The sequence below is a fragment of the Lygodium microphyllum genome, chromosome 5 (genome assembly GCF_053477565.2).
Source record: "Lygodium microphyllum isolate KBCC chromosome 5, Lygodium_microphyllum_v1.1.10, whole genome shotgun sequence".
NCBI classification, from domain to species: Eukaryota; Viridiplantae; Streptophyta; class Polypodiopsida; order Schizaeales; family Lygodiaceae; genus Lygodium; species Lygodium microphyllum.
The window spans coordinates 151,848,269-151,865,320 of NC_141139.1; the positions used below are offsets into that span (position 1 = coordinate 151,848,269).

Below are 17,052 nucleotides of genomic sequence, written 5' to 3' on the forward strand. Positions count from 1 at the left end.
ATTCATATATTCAAATCTCAAAAAATTTGTAAAAGGTGAAATCCCCCCAAAAATATATCGTTTTCCATAGGTGGTCAATAGTTGGCCCCCTTACCCTAGATTTAGGGACATGCACCTATGCTAGTAGGGTTATCTTGGATAGAGTCACATTGATCCATAGCCCATCACCTATGCCCCAAGAAGCAACATAGAGACCACTCCTATGGACAAATCCAAGCCCATTTTGCACTTTCAAGTGTGCTTAGCTTCGCATCTTAGTGAGAAGGTTATATCCATCGTGCTTCAATGACTCATAGACAATCATCTTCACAACAAGGAGTTCCTCATTTGAGTCAAGTTATTTTTGTGCTCTCTCGTGATATATAAGTGCATGTATCTTAGTATTGCTTATCACAATCATAGATCTAGAGTAGTCTAGCATGGTTTTATCAAGTTTACCACTCTAGCTCTACTTTAGCTTTTCCTTTCTTTTGTGCAACTGATGTATATATTAGAATAAATTGTTGGGTCTCATAGGCTAGTTTGGCCTCTCTCTCTCTCTCTCTCTCTCTCTCTCTCTCTCTCTCTCTCTCTCTCTCTCTCTCTCATAATCAAGTGCCCATCCTAGTAGCGACTTGTTTTGTCAACCCACTCACCTAGGTTTAAAGAAACATTTTTTATTTCCTATACTAAAGGACACATACTCTATTGGAGACGAAAGGTTCTATGCATGATTAGATGTGATATTTTGTATGGCGATGGTAGTTTTCATGATTTTATCTCGAAAAACATAGTTAGGAGGTTTTAACCAGAAACTAGTCCTTCATTGTAAAAGGTTAAATCTCCATTTCAAGGCATTAGAAATTTCTATGGATACATATAAAGAGAAACATGATTTTGAAATTGTATCTCTCCAAGCATCAGACATTATCCTTAGTATGCCTTTTAGACATGAATTACATCCTACCATTGATTATTCCACTCACACAATAACTTTTGAATTTCAAGGATAAATAATTTATTTGACTAATAACCCTAAAATTAAATTATTTCCATTGATTCGTCACACATAGTTTGAGCAAGCACTTAGAAAACAATGCAAAGCATGCATGATTTTTTACTAAAGTGAGTCTAAAGTTTCTGCATGGATGCCCATATAGAAAAAGTGTTTAGATTCATATAAACATTGTTTTGCATATGATTACCCACTTGAGTTACTACCATCACGAGGAGAATTAGATAACAAAATTAAACTTTTTCTTGGTATTAACTCCGCTGCACAAAGCTCTATATAGGCACAATCCTTTGCATAAAAAAGAAATCCAAAGACAAGTGACTGAATTATTAAACAAATGTTTAATTCATTCTAATTCTTCTCCTTTTGGTATACATGTTTTGTTGTTTGAAAAAAAAAGTATCAAATGTGCAAATTGGGCTTATGTTCTTAGTCAATTCCTTAGCCACAAGTAGGATTTAGCATTGATTATAGAATACTAAACAAAATAACTATTAAAAATCAGTATCCTATCCCTAGAGTTGATGATTTGCTTAATGAACTTAGGGGAGCCAAAATTTTAGCAAGATAGATCTGAAATCAAGATATTAGCAAATTCGTATGGATTCAAGTGATGTATTTAAGGTAATTTCTAGGACACAATTTGATCACTATGAATTTATTGTTCTAGCTTTTGGTCTTACTAATCCACCAGCCATGTTTACATGGATGATAAATAGAATTTTTCTAGGTTATCAAGGTTTTATCATATGCAACTCCTAATAAGAGTTCATTCATTCAACATCAAATTGAATATTTGGGAGATATAGTTTCTATAAAGGTATAACACTTGATCCTAAGACAATCCTGACCATAAAAGATTGGCCTAATCTTAAGAAGTTAGATCTTTTTTTGAATTAGCTAGGTTTTACATATATATATATATATATATATATATATATATATATATATATATATATATATATATATATAAGAAATTTTCCATTGATTGATTTACCTTTGAATATGTTATTGGTAAAAAAATATTGTTTCCTATTAGGACCCTAGTCAGCAAAAATCCTTTCATACTTTGAAATGAACCTATTTTTCAATTCTCTAATTTCTCCCAGTCTTTCTTTCTTGTGGTCATTGATGCTAATGTTTCAAGTATAGGTATTGTTTTAATACAAAATGATCATCATATTGTCTATGAGAGTTGTAAATTGAAACCTTCTTTTAAAAAAACTACAATATTTATGATAAAGAATTATTGGTTGTAGTTCATGCTTTGGATATTTGGAAACATTATCTTATAGGTGTGATTTGGACATTGTGAGCAAGTTGTGTGTCACTAAATTGATTACTTATTACGCATTCTCTATTTAATAAATTCATGTCAATAAATTAATGACTCACTTTTCTTTAAGTGTTGATGATGATCTAGCATGGCCATGAGACCATTTAGAGACCAATATTCCTAGTGCATCACTTAATGGAGTGATCAGAGCACTGTAACGAGGATATTTGGTACAGGTAATACAAGTTATGAAGGGGGAAATAAGTGTCTTCCAAGTGTAAGAGTGTACACAAGAACCAAGGAGTTACACATAAATGAAGATGGATTAAGTTCTAAGAAGAAGAAGTGCATTAGCATTGTGTATATGTATTTATGTGTACATTCAGGGACGTTTGGGAATGTTTACTTGTGCACAATGAGCACTGGATTCATTTGGGGTCATCCTCTCCCTTACAAGTCAAGGTTTAAGGTCTTTTTTTTTCATTAAGAAAGACAAGAGAGGTAATTCTCTCACTAAGAAAGACAAGAGACGTGATCCTCTGGAAGTGAGAAGAGAAGTGATTTTCTCTTTCTAAGGTCTAAAAAGACACGAGCTTTTGTGTGGAAGTCAATCTTAAGGGTGGGGCCCAAGGCAATTTAATGAACTCTCCTTAAGGTGGTTGCATGGACCACAAGTTAAGAGTACAGTTTGAGAAGCTGTTCTTTTTAAAAAAGACATGATGACTCCATTTTTAAAATACGTCACGATAGAAAGACGATCTCTAAAAACGGGCCGCTAGGGTTATCGAAAACAGTGAGATCTATAACTTTCATGTTTGACGTTCTTTCATCCGAACAACACACAGAGAGATATCTCAAAATTAGTGCTCTAAAGTAGGTCCTGGAACAACCACATCTTGCATGAAGATCTACTCAAGTCTCTCTCCAAGAAGAGAAGCTCTTGAAAGCCTATAAAAGAGGAGACTCTCCTTAGGTGTGAGGGAGGAAAAGGAAGCATTACTTTGCATGCATCCAAGAGGAGAAGAGAAGGTGTAAGTGCTGCGAAAGCTCTGCTAAAATCAAGTGCTGTGAAAGCTCTATTGAAATCAAGTTCCAAGAGGAGAAGAGAAGGTGCAAGTGCTGTAGAAGCTCTACTAAAATCAAGTTCCAAGAGGAGAAGAGAAGGTGCAAGTGCTGCGGAAGCTCTGCTGAAATCAAGCACCAAGAGGAGAGTCCTACACATATTGTGTACGAGAGAAGGAGACTCAAGAAGGATCAAAAGGTGCCAACTTCCAAGTTGTTCAAGTGTTAGCCGGTTGTATACCGTGCAAGGAACCGTGATCTTGTTTCCAAGATCTACAAGTAAGAACTGGCTTATGTGTAACGGAGGAGCTTGCTCCTTGTCAATAATATAACTCCACAAGGGGGGGACTAGCCCATCTTCCAATCCCTACTGTGTTGCCAATTTCTCTACCTCTCTCTCTCTCTCAACATTTGTCTTTTCTCTCATCTATTCTCCCTCTGTGCCAGCATAATATTCGCCATATATATTTGAAGTATATAAGAAAGTCGAGTGTGTATCTCGGATCTTATAACATTGTGGATAAATTCAATAAACAAGTCTATTTAATTCATTGCAAAATCAATTCCACAAGCTGCTAAATTTTTTATTACAACCATATTTTCTCATCATGGTTATACTTTCTGATCCTAATAGCCAATTTTGTAATCATTTCTGGGTAGCTTTATTTAAAATTCTAGGTCAAATATGGATTTCACTTCTACTTTCCACCCTGAAAGTAATGGTCAAACTAAAGTAATTAATAGTACTATTCTTGAGCTTCTTAGATTCTACACTATCGATCAACCTAATATTTAGGACCTATCCTTTAATTTGCTTACATAACACCCCACATTCTACTATCGTAGAGCTCCTTTTGGGATAGCCTATGGAAAGAAACTACCTATCCGCATGATGACCAATGCTATTGATATTCCAACTACTAATACTCTGGCCATCAACCTTAGCAAATTTTTAGAGGTCACTGAAAAGATTAAACAATCCCAGTTGAGGTATATAGCTCAAGCTAATAAAACGAATAAGGATATTAAATTTCAAGAGAATGATTTAGTCTAGTTGAGCATCAAAAAGAGAAGGTTTGAATCCATGGAACAACATCCAAAAATTAAGTTTAACACCAAGGTACTATGGCCCATTCAATATTGTTCACAAGATTAATAAGAATACATTTAGATTGGGCATTCCTCCTCACTGGCAAATTCACAATTCTTTTTACATGAGTCTGTTGAAACTATTTAAGAAAACACCTCCAATTATGCATGTTATTAATGACCTTCCTTAAAGGAACATATCAAAATTCTAGTTCCTAAAGTAAGCCTCAGACCACAACTAGAACATGAAATCAATAGATATTTAGTTAAGTATAGAAATCATTAATATTTAAAAATCAATGCTAACTCTGATATATAACAATCCAATAAATGCCTACCACTCACAATCGCATTACGTATCCCACAAACACAATTTCACCACAAGAGGCAATATTTTGTGTAAAATCCATGTAACTTTATTCCATACAAAAGTGTAGATTCGCTGTAAGAGACAGTATTAGTATAAAGCACAGATTCCATGTAAGAGTTAACACTAGCATGAGATTAGCCACCTTGCATTTTCCTACGTTATCAACTAGGAAGAGTTACTTTTTAACCCCCGAGAAATATTGTGGAATTCTACTTATCATAGTATTTTTACCAAAAGTTACTATAAAATTTGCATTATTTTTATTGTTATAGATTTTATCTATTTGTCACATGATTTGTGACTTATTGCACAAACATATACGTGTGATACTAATCGCATTATGCTTAGTAGATAGATGAAAGAATACTAATGTGTTTTGTGTTATTGTGAGTAAATATTAAACAAAGTTGTGCAAAATTATAATTTTGGAGTACACATTTTAATGCGTATTTATATGCTTTATAGCATTAAAAATATTATATTTTATATGTATCCATAAGCACAAAGACTTTGTTAACGCATATGCATAATAGATTTATTTTGGGTATTATTTGTTAGAAGAGATAAAATATCATTTTTGGTTGTAAACTATTTAGAGTAGGGTGTGTGGTGTATTTGCCCAAAAAGCGTCATGCAAGAAAAGAAAAAAAAAACAACTTAAAAAGATATCTTCAATGTATTTTAGGCATAAAAACTTAATTAAATGTTATAAATACATGCATGGAAAATATGTTCACCCATGCATAAGGAGATTGCACCCGATCCTATGCCGTGCAAGTTTTGTATATTTCATATTCTCTTGCAATTTATCTTCTTCATATTTTCTATCAATCCTTGACTAATGTATAATAAAGGCTAGCAATAGCTAAGACATTACCCGCTTCAAGTGGGGAATCTCAAGGCGGATACATCTCATGTGGCATCGAGGAGAGGTTAGTAAAGTGGAGATGCAACAGTTAAAGTGGAGTAGTTTAGTCATGCTTATATGCATTTTGACTGCTCCACTCTTTCCCATTACTAAAGTAGTGTTGTTCCACATGCATGTATATTTTGGCCAGCCCATTATTTGTCGAAAATTATCATCATTTTGCTACCCCCATAGTAGAAAAGTAAAAATTCACATGGATGTAAGCACAAAGGTTAAAAAAGCCCAAAACTAGCTCTTACACATAAAGGTGGATGTTTTCTAATAAAGAGAGCATCAAGTCCAAAGTTGAGTCAATTCCATAAACACAATTTGGTGAGTACACCTTTGTAACACCCAAAAGATCGCTATTTATGAGAAGGTCAGCATACCAATTAATTCTTTTTGTCAATGCCAAAATTACAATCAATTAACTATTTTCTTCGACAAATAATCACTTGTAGTATCAGATTAATGTCTAATGAATCATTGTTCTCTCCTTATTCTCTAGGGACTTATTGTGCTTGTAGTGGCTGTCAAGATTGTGGTACAAGTTTTTAAAATCCCACTTGCTTTTGATTCAAAAAATTGATGAATATATGGGTAGGTAATACTTATTGTTAAATAATAGACAATATCAATGAGGCCAAGCAATAGAATAAAAGGTAATAAAAGTGAAAGCTTAAAGGATTAATAAAATCAAAGGTCAAATCAATTGAAGTTCAAGATAAAAGAGTCAAATGCAAGGATTAAAACATGTGCACCAAAGAAAGGGCTCCAAGGAGATTATTAACTTTTGTAGAGAGATACCCGATGCAACAGAATGTCAACCAACTTAATCTTATGCATTTCCATTAATGCATGTACTTTCATTCGGTCAAGGCATAGTTTTGACGATGACCATGTTTTTACCATCTCAGAAGTTTTTGATACATGTACGAACAAGGGCGGCCAATGATTCCAAAATTTTTCCACAATCTATGGCCAAAAAACCCCAAAGTGATGTTTTATCGGCAGTTTGCATATAAGCTCACACGTGCATATATATATATATATATATATATAATGCGTGTCCAAAGCTATTTTAGCACCCATAAGGAGTAGGCAATATGTATATCTAAGGAAAGGTGTGTGCTTCAGATAGACCTTTCCATGACTCTCTTGGCAAGATTCTTCTGCACAGACGAGGGTAATACAAAGGAAATATACCAGTAAAACCCATATATAGATGATGTATGAAAAATACAACGCCATGCTCGTGTACATCTTAAAAGTGTGGCATCGGGAGTTCCTGCTACAAAATCCCAAGTAGAGAAGCACTGTGCATGCTCAGAACAATTGCTTCCCAAGAGAATTAGCAAAACCGGTCTTTAGCTGTTTGGGTTAGGAGCCATAGATCAGTCACTTATACAAACACATGGCCCTTCGCGGTATGGATGACATCATTCCGTGCCAGAAAAGCAGATTTTCCGTGTTTCTAAAACCTTCATGGAAGAAAACATCATGATGCAAGAAGTCAGAAACTCCGGTAAGTTCGACGGCTCTTCTTTCGGTTTATATGAAAAGAGGCTGGTGTTCTGCATTTGCCATTTGAACAAGCTGATTGTATGTAGAGAACTCTGTAAACAACAAATAAGAAAACTAGTTACAATGTGCACAGAGAGCAATAGAACTTTATCAGGACAGCAGTAAATTCTATAATTGCTACAGTGTAGAATTGGCCCTACCTTACGAGGACATATAGTATAGTTATCCAATCATGAAAGCAACAATTTGGAGTTCGCAAAATACAAATCAGCAGGCTGTAGCCCAAGCACCATTCAGCACAACCCATGCATACAGGACAAGTATGATGATAGCCAGCTCAGCCCATGCATATACATTACTGACCGACCAAGCACAACCACTATAGACCCACAAAAGCACCCGAGTAAAAGCAACACCCCTACAAACTACTCAAGCATGTAATGTAATTCACCAATGGAGTGCTAAAGCGAAAAGTCGAAACCACCTTTAGTATAAAAGCAGCAAAAACATGTGCACATCAGAGACAGTCATCTCTCTCTCGCTCTCACTCGCTCACGAGAGTTTTCCTAGCACAATGTCCTTTAAAGTGATGCTGCTAAAGTGTTTTTGCATGAAGGTGTCAAGTGCTTGTCTCAGAAATTTCTTTAACTTGACTTAATTTTTGATTGCCTGTTCCTATTCCCCACCCCTTTTTTCCTATTCCAGCTGCCCCCCAGCCCCCCAAGGGGACCTGTAGGCTGTTCCAAGTTTGCTATGGCCTGCAACCTACATGCGGAGGACTTACCACTAATTGTGGCTGCCATTTGCTTGGCAGCATAGTTTTTGGCATTTGCATTTTCTAATGCATTACAAGGTAAGGCTTTGTATATTGAAATTGATGAGCCTGCCAGAGCAGTCATTGCAGCCAGAGGCTAGTCATCCCTCTCTTTAATGTATGTTGAGGCCCTTAGCTGAACAGAAGAGGAAGCAGATTAGGCATGCTAACATAGAAGCCAGTTAAGGCCAGCATAATAGTAAAGTAAAAAATTCCAGTATGGGCAAATAAGACGTGTGCAGCTTTGGCACAGACCCAGCATACTACACCAGGTGGAGCTAAAACCAGTAGTATGTTGCAGTTGATATTCACACAGATTCAGTCATCAGGGCATAAGCTTCCAGCCACATATGCAGGCTGACTGCCATTGCAGATATGTGGTTGAGCTTTCATAAACCTCTAACTTGCCCACTGTGGCTGCCCCATTGTTGCCCGGACATGCTGGAATTGAATTGCTGATAAGTGAAACCTACTTTGAGACCACATAAAACACGCATACCATACCACAAGAATGCTTAATTTGCAAGGAACCAGATGCACACAAGTGCCTCCCAACCTTATTATAAACCATTCAAGAACCTTTTGCTCCTGCACAATCTTGCAAACCAAGTCTCTAGAAATCTTTGAAGGAGGCTCAAAATTCACAGATGCAATTCTTAGCCAGTCTCCTCAAATTCATTTTTAAGCCCACAAAGTGCTTCGTATATATTATGGACATCTTTGCTCTCAACCATGTGATTGGCCAAACAACCTCATAAAAGCATCAACTACAAAGATCTGCTTACAAATCCATATTGAAGAGCTTTACTTTGAAGAACAATTTATTCTCCTAGTCTATTCTTGTTGTCAGAAGTGGATGCAACAATGGAAGCATGAAAGAATGATGAAATAAACTACTAAACACATGACAAAAGAGAGAGAGAAGAGAACACAAGAACATTGCAAAAGAGAACTCAAAGATGTGCTTGGGAAATGCAATTCATATACCAAACATGAGATAATCGTGTACAACAATGAGTCATTGGCTGCATGGACACTAGCACTAGCTCCCTCTCCACAAGGCATGCACTAGATTTGCAAGTGATGAATGACTCAATGTGGAGGAGGAACCCAAATAAATAGAACATAAAATGCTAAGATAATCACCTCAATGACCACTAAAACATACCTAAATAGCTCAATAAAGCCTGGCACATCCCAAACTCACACATGAGCTAACTAAACTACTAAAATTCTCTCTCAAATCATAGGTGATCGATACAATACAAGGATACAATGATAATGCCTCATCATAGTCCTCACTACAAAGACAACCAAAATAGGACTGTGGATACCCAAGCAATGGGTGATCAAGCCACAACCAAGGTACCTCGAAAATAACATGATTGTCAATGTTGATCACACCAAAACCTAAAAATAGAGAAGAGTCAAAGCACCTCTTTGTGTCTATCAACAATGTCTTGCAATAGCATACATGGCCAAAATGGCTCTGAGCATACGTGAACATAGATTCCCCACCTTTGGCCAAGACCACCAAAGTGTCCCCTCATGCAAGCTCAAACCAAAAACCAACCCCACTCTCTGTCAAGTAATAACCCATCATAAACCTCAAAATCAAGCCCAACTACAAGACATCAAAACCTACCAAACTTTAGTCACTGCATCAAGGAAGTCCCTCTCTAAAACCTATGTACTCATACACCTCTATAGATGAGGCTCACCAGCCCCACCTCTCACACTCTCTCTCTAGCATTGGAGAATCCTAAGAAATAACCACATCACCTCTACTAAAAAGTAAGATAAGGAACTACCAAGCCCTTCCCACGATCTAAAGAAAATGATACTTTCCGTGCCTTGGCCAAAGGTTCCCAATCAAAGTTAGAGAAATAGAAAAATGCATATCTTGCTACTTTTTCTTCTTTTTTCTTGAAGCCGCTAATTGTTTGCAATCCTTGTGTCATAATGACATTGAATGGCCAATATCTACCTTCTCATCCCAATTCCAACCTATTCTTAAATTATCTCAATCTATCCCCTTGTTAAAGCCCCCTCATATGGTGACAAAAAATGGCAATCTTGGTCCTCATCCCCGTTCATGTTTCCATTCCTGAAACATGTCCCATATCATTATACCTTGCAAAAATATTCCTTCTTACCACAATGATAATACTAGGCCTTCAATTTCTTCTTGTCATCCCATTCTAAGGCTACAAAGGCCTCATTGGATCCACCATATTGAGATGAAAGCCTCCCCTATAACCGCAAAGATGTCTCACACTCAAGCAACATGAAAAACATATAGATGTATCTTACAAACATCAATAACATCTAGCCTTGCAAAGCATTAGCTACTTTATCAAGCTCCAAAGGGAGCTTGTAAAGCATAATCCCTACAAGATAAGCCTCTTGAAGGATAGACTACATGTATCAAAGCTAATCCTATACCTATGTAACATGAAGCAAGAATGATAGGATAGTATCCTTCAACTCAAACTTCATTTGCTAAAGCTTTCCATGAAAGGCAACTACATGGATAGTCAAAGGAGCCTTGTACAATATTTGAAGCTTTGCCTATATCACTGAAGCAATCCTACAAGATGAAGCCACCATATTGAGATGAAAGTCTCCCCTATTGCCGCAGAGATGTCTCATGCTCAAGCAACATGGACATATGGATAAAGCTCATATCAATGACATCTAGACCCACAAAGCATTAGTTACTCCATCAAACTCCAATGCACAGTCTCCACAAGATGAGCCTCTAAAAAGGCAGACTGCATGTGTCAAAGCTAATCATGTATCTATGTAACACAAAGCAAGAATGATTGGATAATATCCTTCAACTCAAACTTCATCTATTGGAGTTATTTATAAAGGATAACTACACCCATAGTTAAAGAAGCCTCGTACAACATCTAAAGCTTTATCCATATTACTAAAGCAAACCTACGAGCAATTATTGCCAAAAGAACTTTAGAGATGCAACAAGAAAGACAAAATATACACAAACATCATTGGTATTCCACATGGACACAGCTTTTGATAGTTGTCCTCATCAAAATCAACAAGAAGCAAAGTGGAGTGCTCAAGTAACTCAAAAGCTCGAAAGATAATGTATCATAACCCCTTCTACACAAAAGGAGTAGGCTGCTCACAATACTCAAAAGAGAGGAAAAAAAGAGAAAACACAGAAATATTGCAAAAAAAAACTCAAAGATGTACTTAGAAAATGAAATGCACAAACCAAACACGAGACAATCACATACAATGAGTAATTGGCTACATGAACATTGACACCAGCTCCCTCTCTCCATAGTGCATGTACTAAATCTATAAGTGGTGAACGAATGAAAGTGAAGAAGAAACCCGAATAAATAAAACAAAATAGTGCCAAGAAAGTGATTAGATCGATCAACATTTGGTGTTAGTGAACCACCATAAAATGCTAAAATAATCACCTCAATGACCACTTAAAAATACCTAAATAACTTAGTGAAGCCTGACACATCTCAAACTCACACATAAGCTAACTTCATAGCCACTTTCATGATAGACTAACTCCATAACATAACAAAACACTGCCATCACTAATTTCACAACCTTTTCACAACAATTATTCATACATAACGTCCACACAATCCAAGATCATAAACTAAAAAGCCAACCAATAAATGAGACAATTTGACCTTGATGGCCTACAATGACGTGAGACTTTATCACAACTAGCCAATGTTGCATAATCAATGTAAGATTGAAAAAGTAAACAAGCCCCATGCACAACATTACACAGCTCCCTAGTATTTGCACAAACTAAGCCTAAAATAAACTTCTCGAGTAACTTTCCACTAGCACTTTGGAAGTGAAAGTCGTCACTAACTTAATCTAGCTAGCACAACATTATCTTCTAATTGAGAAAAGGTATCATGCATCATGGTGGAATTTCAAACATTTTCAAACAAACAAATGCTAGAACCCAAGGCATACCACACAAAGGTTTGAGAGATTGTTGGAGACTTATAAATAGTACTAAAAGAAAACTAATACCAAATGAATTGTTGCATTGCATACCCCAATGGAGCTCAACTATTCACACTCAAAAGACATTACCTCAAGGTGACCCTCCACATATGCAACAAGAACTCATGCAGCTCTTCCTTGATATGAAGAGAAGAGGACACACAACCTGTTCAAACTTTGCAAAGACTACTTGTTTGGCAAAGAAATGACTTTGACACTTATAACTACATAAATAGCAGTAACCACCAACAGGTGTTGCCTCCCTTTGAAGGAGTTGAACAGCATCTCCTGCTGGTGGGTTTGTAATGAGAACTAATTCAACCACAGCCAGAACTGAGTCCAAAGGGAAACGACCATGATCCCATCATCACAAAGCCGTTCATCAGACTGAGACAAATCTTTAAAGTAATGCTGTTTATCCATTGTTAAATCTAAAGTACAAGCCAGACCACGCACATCTAACATCACCAAATTAGTCAGTGTTTAAGAACCTCCACATTAGAAGAGCAAGTGCTATGCCTTAAATAAAAGCGTATTATGACATTGAATATCATGCCATGGATCCACACTCACACACTGCCGTTGGGCATGCTGCCCAATCAGAAGCCAACCTACTAGATAAAGACAACCGGCAAGTCGCCACAACTACCAAATTAATATGTATGCTGATCTTGCATTTTGTCGTAAAAATGACAGAAATTGACGTGATAGAACAAGAAAACCTGTGAAGCAGACAGATTTGAATGACAGGGGTAAGGAGACATATCTTACTCACCAAAGTTGTCGCCAAAGTTGGTGCAAATTTCGGCCCTAAGAGAGCGATCGCTGTCTGCAACGCCGATCACCTCCACGTACTGGCTAAAGGAAGCGATGGAGGGGGGGGCTTGCTTGACTGATATCTGAGCCCCGTCTGAGCTGAGACCCGTGAAGGCGCCATTACCGTCCGGTCGCAACACCTTGAGCACGCATCTCACCCGCCTTCCGGTGTAGCGCTTTAGCAGCTCTCCATTGACGAGAGCAGCCGGGTTGGAGGTGTCCATTCTTTTCCTTTCTCTCTCTCTCTCTCTCTCTCTCTCTCTCTCTCTCTCTCTCTACCAAAGGGCTTTCTGCTTCTGCTACAGAAACCCTAGCTAGTCAAAATGGCGCCAAATGTTTCGTCGAGACAGAAAGATGGGATGGGTTTTCAGAGAATCGTTCAGATTTTGAAATTTGAAGCTGTAGCTGAATCCGGAACATAGATATATGTATTGAATATTTAGAACTAGGACCAAAAATAACAAAAGCTCTCAAGCTATGTTGAGTCTCTTAAAAGGACGTTTGAAGCAAAGTGGTGTCTAAGAACCCAGTCCCACTCAAGTCTATGTGGTATCTTAGAGCCCAATCCCACTTGAGTCTATAGACTTGAGTAGTCAACCTTGTCAAGTTCATATCTTGTCGACATGCGTAAGTTGATATTATAAGATTAAAGAGGAGCGAGAAGCGTAAAGCTTTGTCAACTGTGTGGCTTTCACAAACACATAGTTGCCATGTGTCAGAGACTTTCTCTAGTCTATAGAGTATCTCCATTGATTCCATGGACTGGTCATAGTCACAAAATGCAATGGTGGTGAGCCTTCAAGCTCCTGCAAGTGCACGGCGTCACAGACGCACATACTGAACTAGCTTCTTGGTGGACTTGGTAAAGTTGGCCAACTAAGGCATGCCATGGTTCTTCTAACAATGTGTACATGATTAAACTTTACAAGCACCATCTCTCTTCATACAAAAGCAAGATAAGAAGGAGACAAGGAATGCAAAGATGTGTAGTGAGGTGAGTCACTACACAACATGGACTACAACAAAGAATTGTGGCATTAAAATCTTAATGAGACATGGAGTATAGCAAAGAATGTGGCATTAAAATCTTATTAAGACTATGCCACATGGGAGAACGAGAGCAATCTCAGTTGGTACCTCCAAACGACAGAAGCACAATGACACGATGGAGCTCAACTATGCAAGAATTGGACAAGATATGGTAGAGCCAAGAAAAATGCATGCGCAATTATCAAAAGGCATTCAATGAGTGGAAGAGAGCAATGATTGATAGTGGCAACCGTGTGGTGCAAGCTCTTGTAGCATTTTCTCTATTGAGAATTAGGCAAAAATTTACAAACTTTTGTCTCTATGGTCTGTACATCCATTTCATGGGGAGATCACCATTGGAGGAGGAGTGCCCAAAGTTCAAATGCAACTTACGCAATACAAATTTATAGGGAAGGGACTCTTTATCGTTCTACTTTCTTCTCAAATAAATGAGGACTAGATTCTAAGCTTTGCTGTGGGATTTAAAAGAAACTTAGTTTGTTCTCTTCCTTGGAGCTCTAGTTTTGACTTAGTTTGTTCTCTTCCTTGGAGCTCTAGTTTTGCTCCTAATGATGTATTGCATCATAGATACCCTATATGGGTCACGTTTCTAGGCCTTCCTATTTAGCTTGATGGTGAAATTTAAGTGTTGGATGAGACACTTGGTAGGGTGCTTTACGCAGTAGTAGTGGCTTCCCCTTATGGAGCTCTCAAGCCAAAAAGGTGTGCTTGTGGGAACAAAAGGAAGAAGATACCTAAAGTACCAGAGCTCTTTGATGCCAATAACATTAAACTAGTGGTTGATGTCAAGTTCTTTGCATTTCATATTGTACCTACTTCGTTTGCAAAGAGGGTGGACATTGTACCATGACTATCCAAGGAAGGAGGAGATGATGAAGAATGGCTAGCATGCAAGACTATTGTTGAATGGAGAGACAAGAAGGAAGAAAAGAAAGAGAGTAGAAGTGTCTATACAATTGCAAAGAGTGAAAAGAGAAGTATTGAGATATAGAAGGGCAGAGCCAAAAAAACTAATGCTACTAACAAGGAAGAACAAAAATAGAAGCACTAGGTGCAAGTAGGCAAGGATCCGAACACAGAGACCAATTGGGTGTCAATAAGGAGAATCAACAACCAAAAAGCAAAGATCACCAAGGAGGTAAGGAACAGAAAATCTCTTTAAAAACTTGCTTGTAAGCCTTTGGTGGATCGAACTCGTTTTTGCAATCCTTGATGATGGGGGACGAAGAAGACTATAATGATGGTGACTTCATCTATGAATAGAGAAAAGAGGATAAGCAAGCTTACTCTAATCACATGGAACATTATGAGATTGGTGAGACCTTTGGGAAAGGACCTACGCTATGTAGTACTACGAAGGAGGAACCCAAATCTTGTGGTTTTGTAAGAGGTGAAACTTAGAAGAGAAGAAGCCTTGAAACCATCCTTTGAAGACTACAAGATGTATGGTGATTTTTGTGGCCAATAGAGGAGCGGCTTGCTCCTGTTGATAAAAGATAGCTTCAAGTCAAAAGAGGCTTGGGCTAGAGGTGATGGGAGCATTGTGCTAGTGAGTGTGATCATTGGAAGGGAAAGGCTTGTATTGACATTGATATGTGGGCTGAACTACTTTGCAAATAGGGCTATTATGTGGGCAAATGTGGGGGTGTGGGAGGAGATGATAGAATGTAAGTATACAAAAGAGAGATGCTGCAAGATTTTCTCACATCTAAGGAGATGATTGACATCACAACGGTGTTCATTGATAACGGTAAACTTCACTTCACTTGGCACATTCGATATGTAGGGGAAACTTGGAGGGTAGAAAAGCTTTACAAGATTTGTCTAAATCATGGCTTGGTGGAATACCCCATATCATAGATTCATGATATTGTCTTAAGTCACATTGTCTTATCACACATTAGTGTTATGTACTCTTGGACTTTGTAGATCTTTTGATTCAGTACATCCTTTTTAGAGGAGGAGGAATTCAAGCAACATTTTAAAGAAGTTTGGATGGAAGCTCGTAAAGGAGGTGACAAACCTAGGAGGTAAATCTACTAGTTATGTTAACCTCGAGCTAGAGAAGAATGATAAAAAGTCAAGTCAAAAATTGACATTCAAAGGTTTGGTATGAGTAGTCAAAGTGTGGTCAAAAGAGCTAATGGAAACTAAATAGACTCGGAGAAAAAGCTCAAACTTGTTTCAACATAAAAAGGGTGTCAATAATGCAAACTATAAAATTGTTGAAAAATATTAAAAAAGCACGAGTAATGGAAGTTTGCATGTAGCACAATTTAATTTAGACAATTGGGCTTCATTTTATCATCTTGTAGAGAGCCAAGCTCGTCTCGGTGCAAATTGTAACCTCTCTCAAAGTCACATTTTGTATATTTAGATTTTCTATTCATGTGTGCACGTGAGACCCACAAAATTTGTAGATCTATAATCAAGTCCAACCATCTAAACAAGAAACCCATATGCATATCAAAGAGATTATGGAACTTGAGAAAGAGCGGCCAAGGTTTGAGGCTATCCACTTGGGAAACCCTATGTATATAATGTATAATGTGTGAATTAAATAAAAAGTCTCATTCTTGCATGTGCAAATTTTTAGCTCAAGCTTCCAACTAAACCTTTTTGCTTCCACGTAGCTAATACTTAAGTGATAGAGTAGTAGAGTGAAGGAGAAAGTGTTTGAGGTTAAAGGCCACTTGTATTTACCTTGTACTTAGTGCCCACACACATGTACACTATAGGTGCTAGCCACCCATCATTTTCATCTTTATTTCTTATTCTTTATTATGATAGAATAATAAAGGGAAGGCAAATTACGCATTTGTGATTGCAAAAGTTCTCACACACCAATCATGTTCTCTTGAGCTCAAACCTCCATAACTCTTGCTCTTACTTTCACTTGTGCTCTTCTCTCTCACTCCTACTTACCCCTTTCAACTGGTATTAAGGTAGGCATTCAAGGAGCTTTAGCCATTCTACTTTAGCCCAAGAAAGAGAGCTTCAATCCCAGCTTAGCTACTGTACACTTCTCTTGGTACTTTCAACTCTATCTTTGGCATCATTCGGGGGGAAATCACCAGCCATTGATTGTCATTTCTGGATAGGCCTTCTATTTGTAGTTTGGGATAGCAAGCAT

General features: G+C 37.5%; 1 protein-coding gene across 2 annotated transcripts; it reads right to left on the bottom strand.

Moving 5' to 3' along the window:
- Positions 1–6,875: 6,875 nt before the first annotated feature.
- On the bottom strand, positions 6,876–13,275 carry LOC148036541 (Nucleic acid-binding, OB-fold-like protein). Of its 2 annotated transcripts, none has more exons than XM_087678527.1 (2): positions 12,825–13,275; positions 6,876–7,314 (listed from the first exon to the last, which is right to left on the bottom strand). In XM_087678527.1, exons 1-2 carry the CDS (start codon positions 13,091–13,093, stop codon positions 7,212–7,214), a joined length of 372 nt encoding a protein of 123 aa, XP_087534653.1. In that variant the 5' UTR covers positions 13,094–13,275; the 3' UTR covers positions 6,876–7,211. The 2 variants fall into 2 exon arrangements, with proteins under 2 accessions (XP_087534653.1, XP_087534654.1); XM_087678528.1 differs by having other exon boundaries at positions 6,877–7,314; positions 12,829–13,272.
- Positions 13,276–17,052: the final 3,777 nt, after the last annotated feature.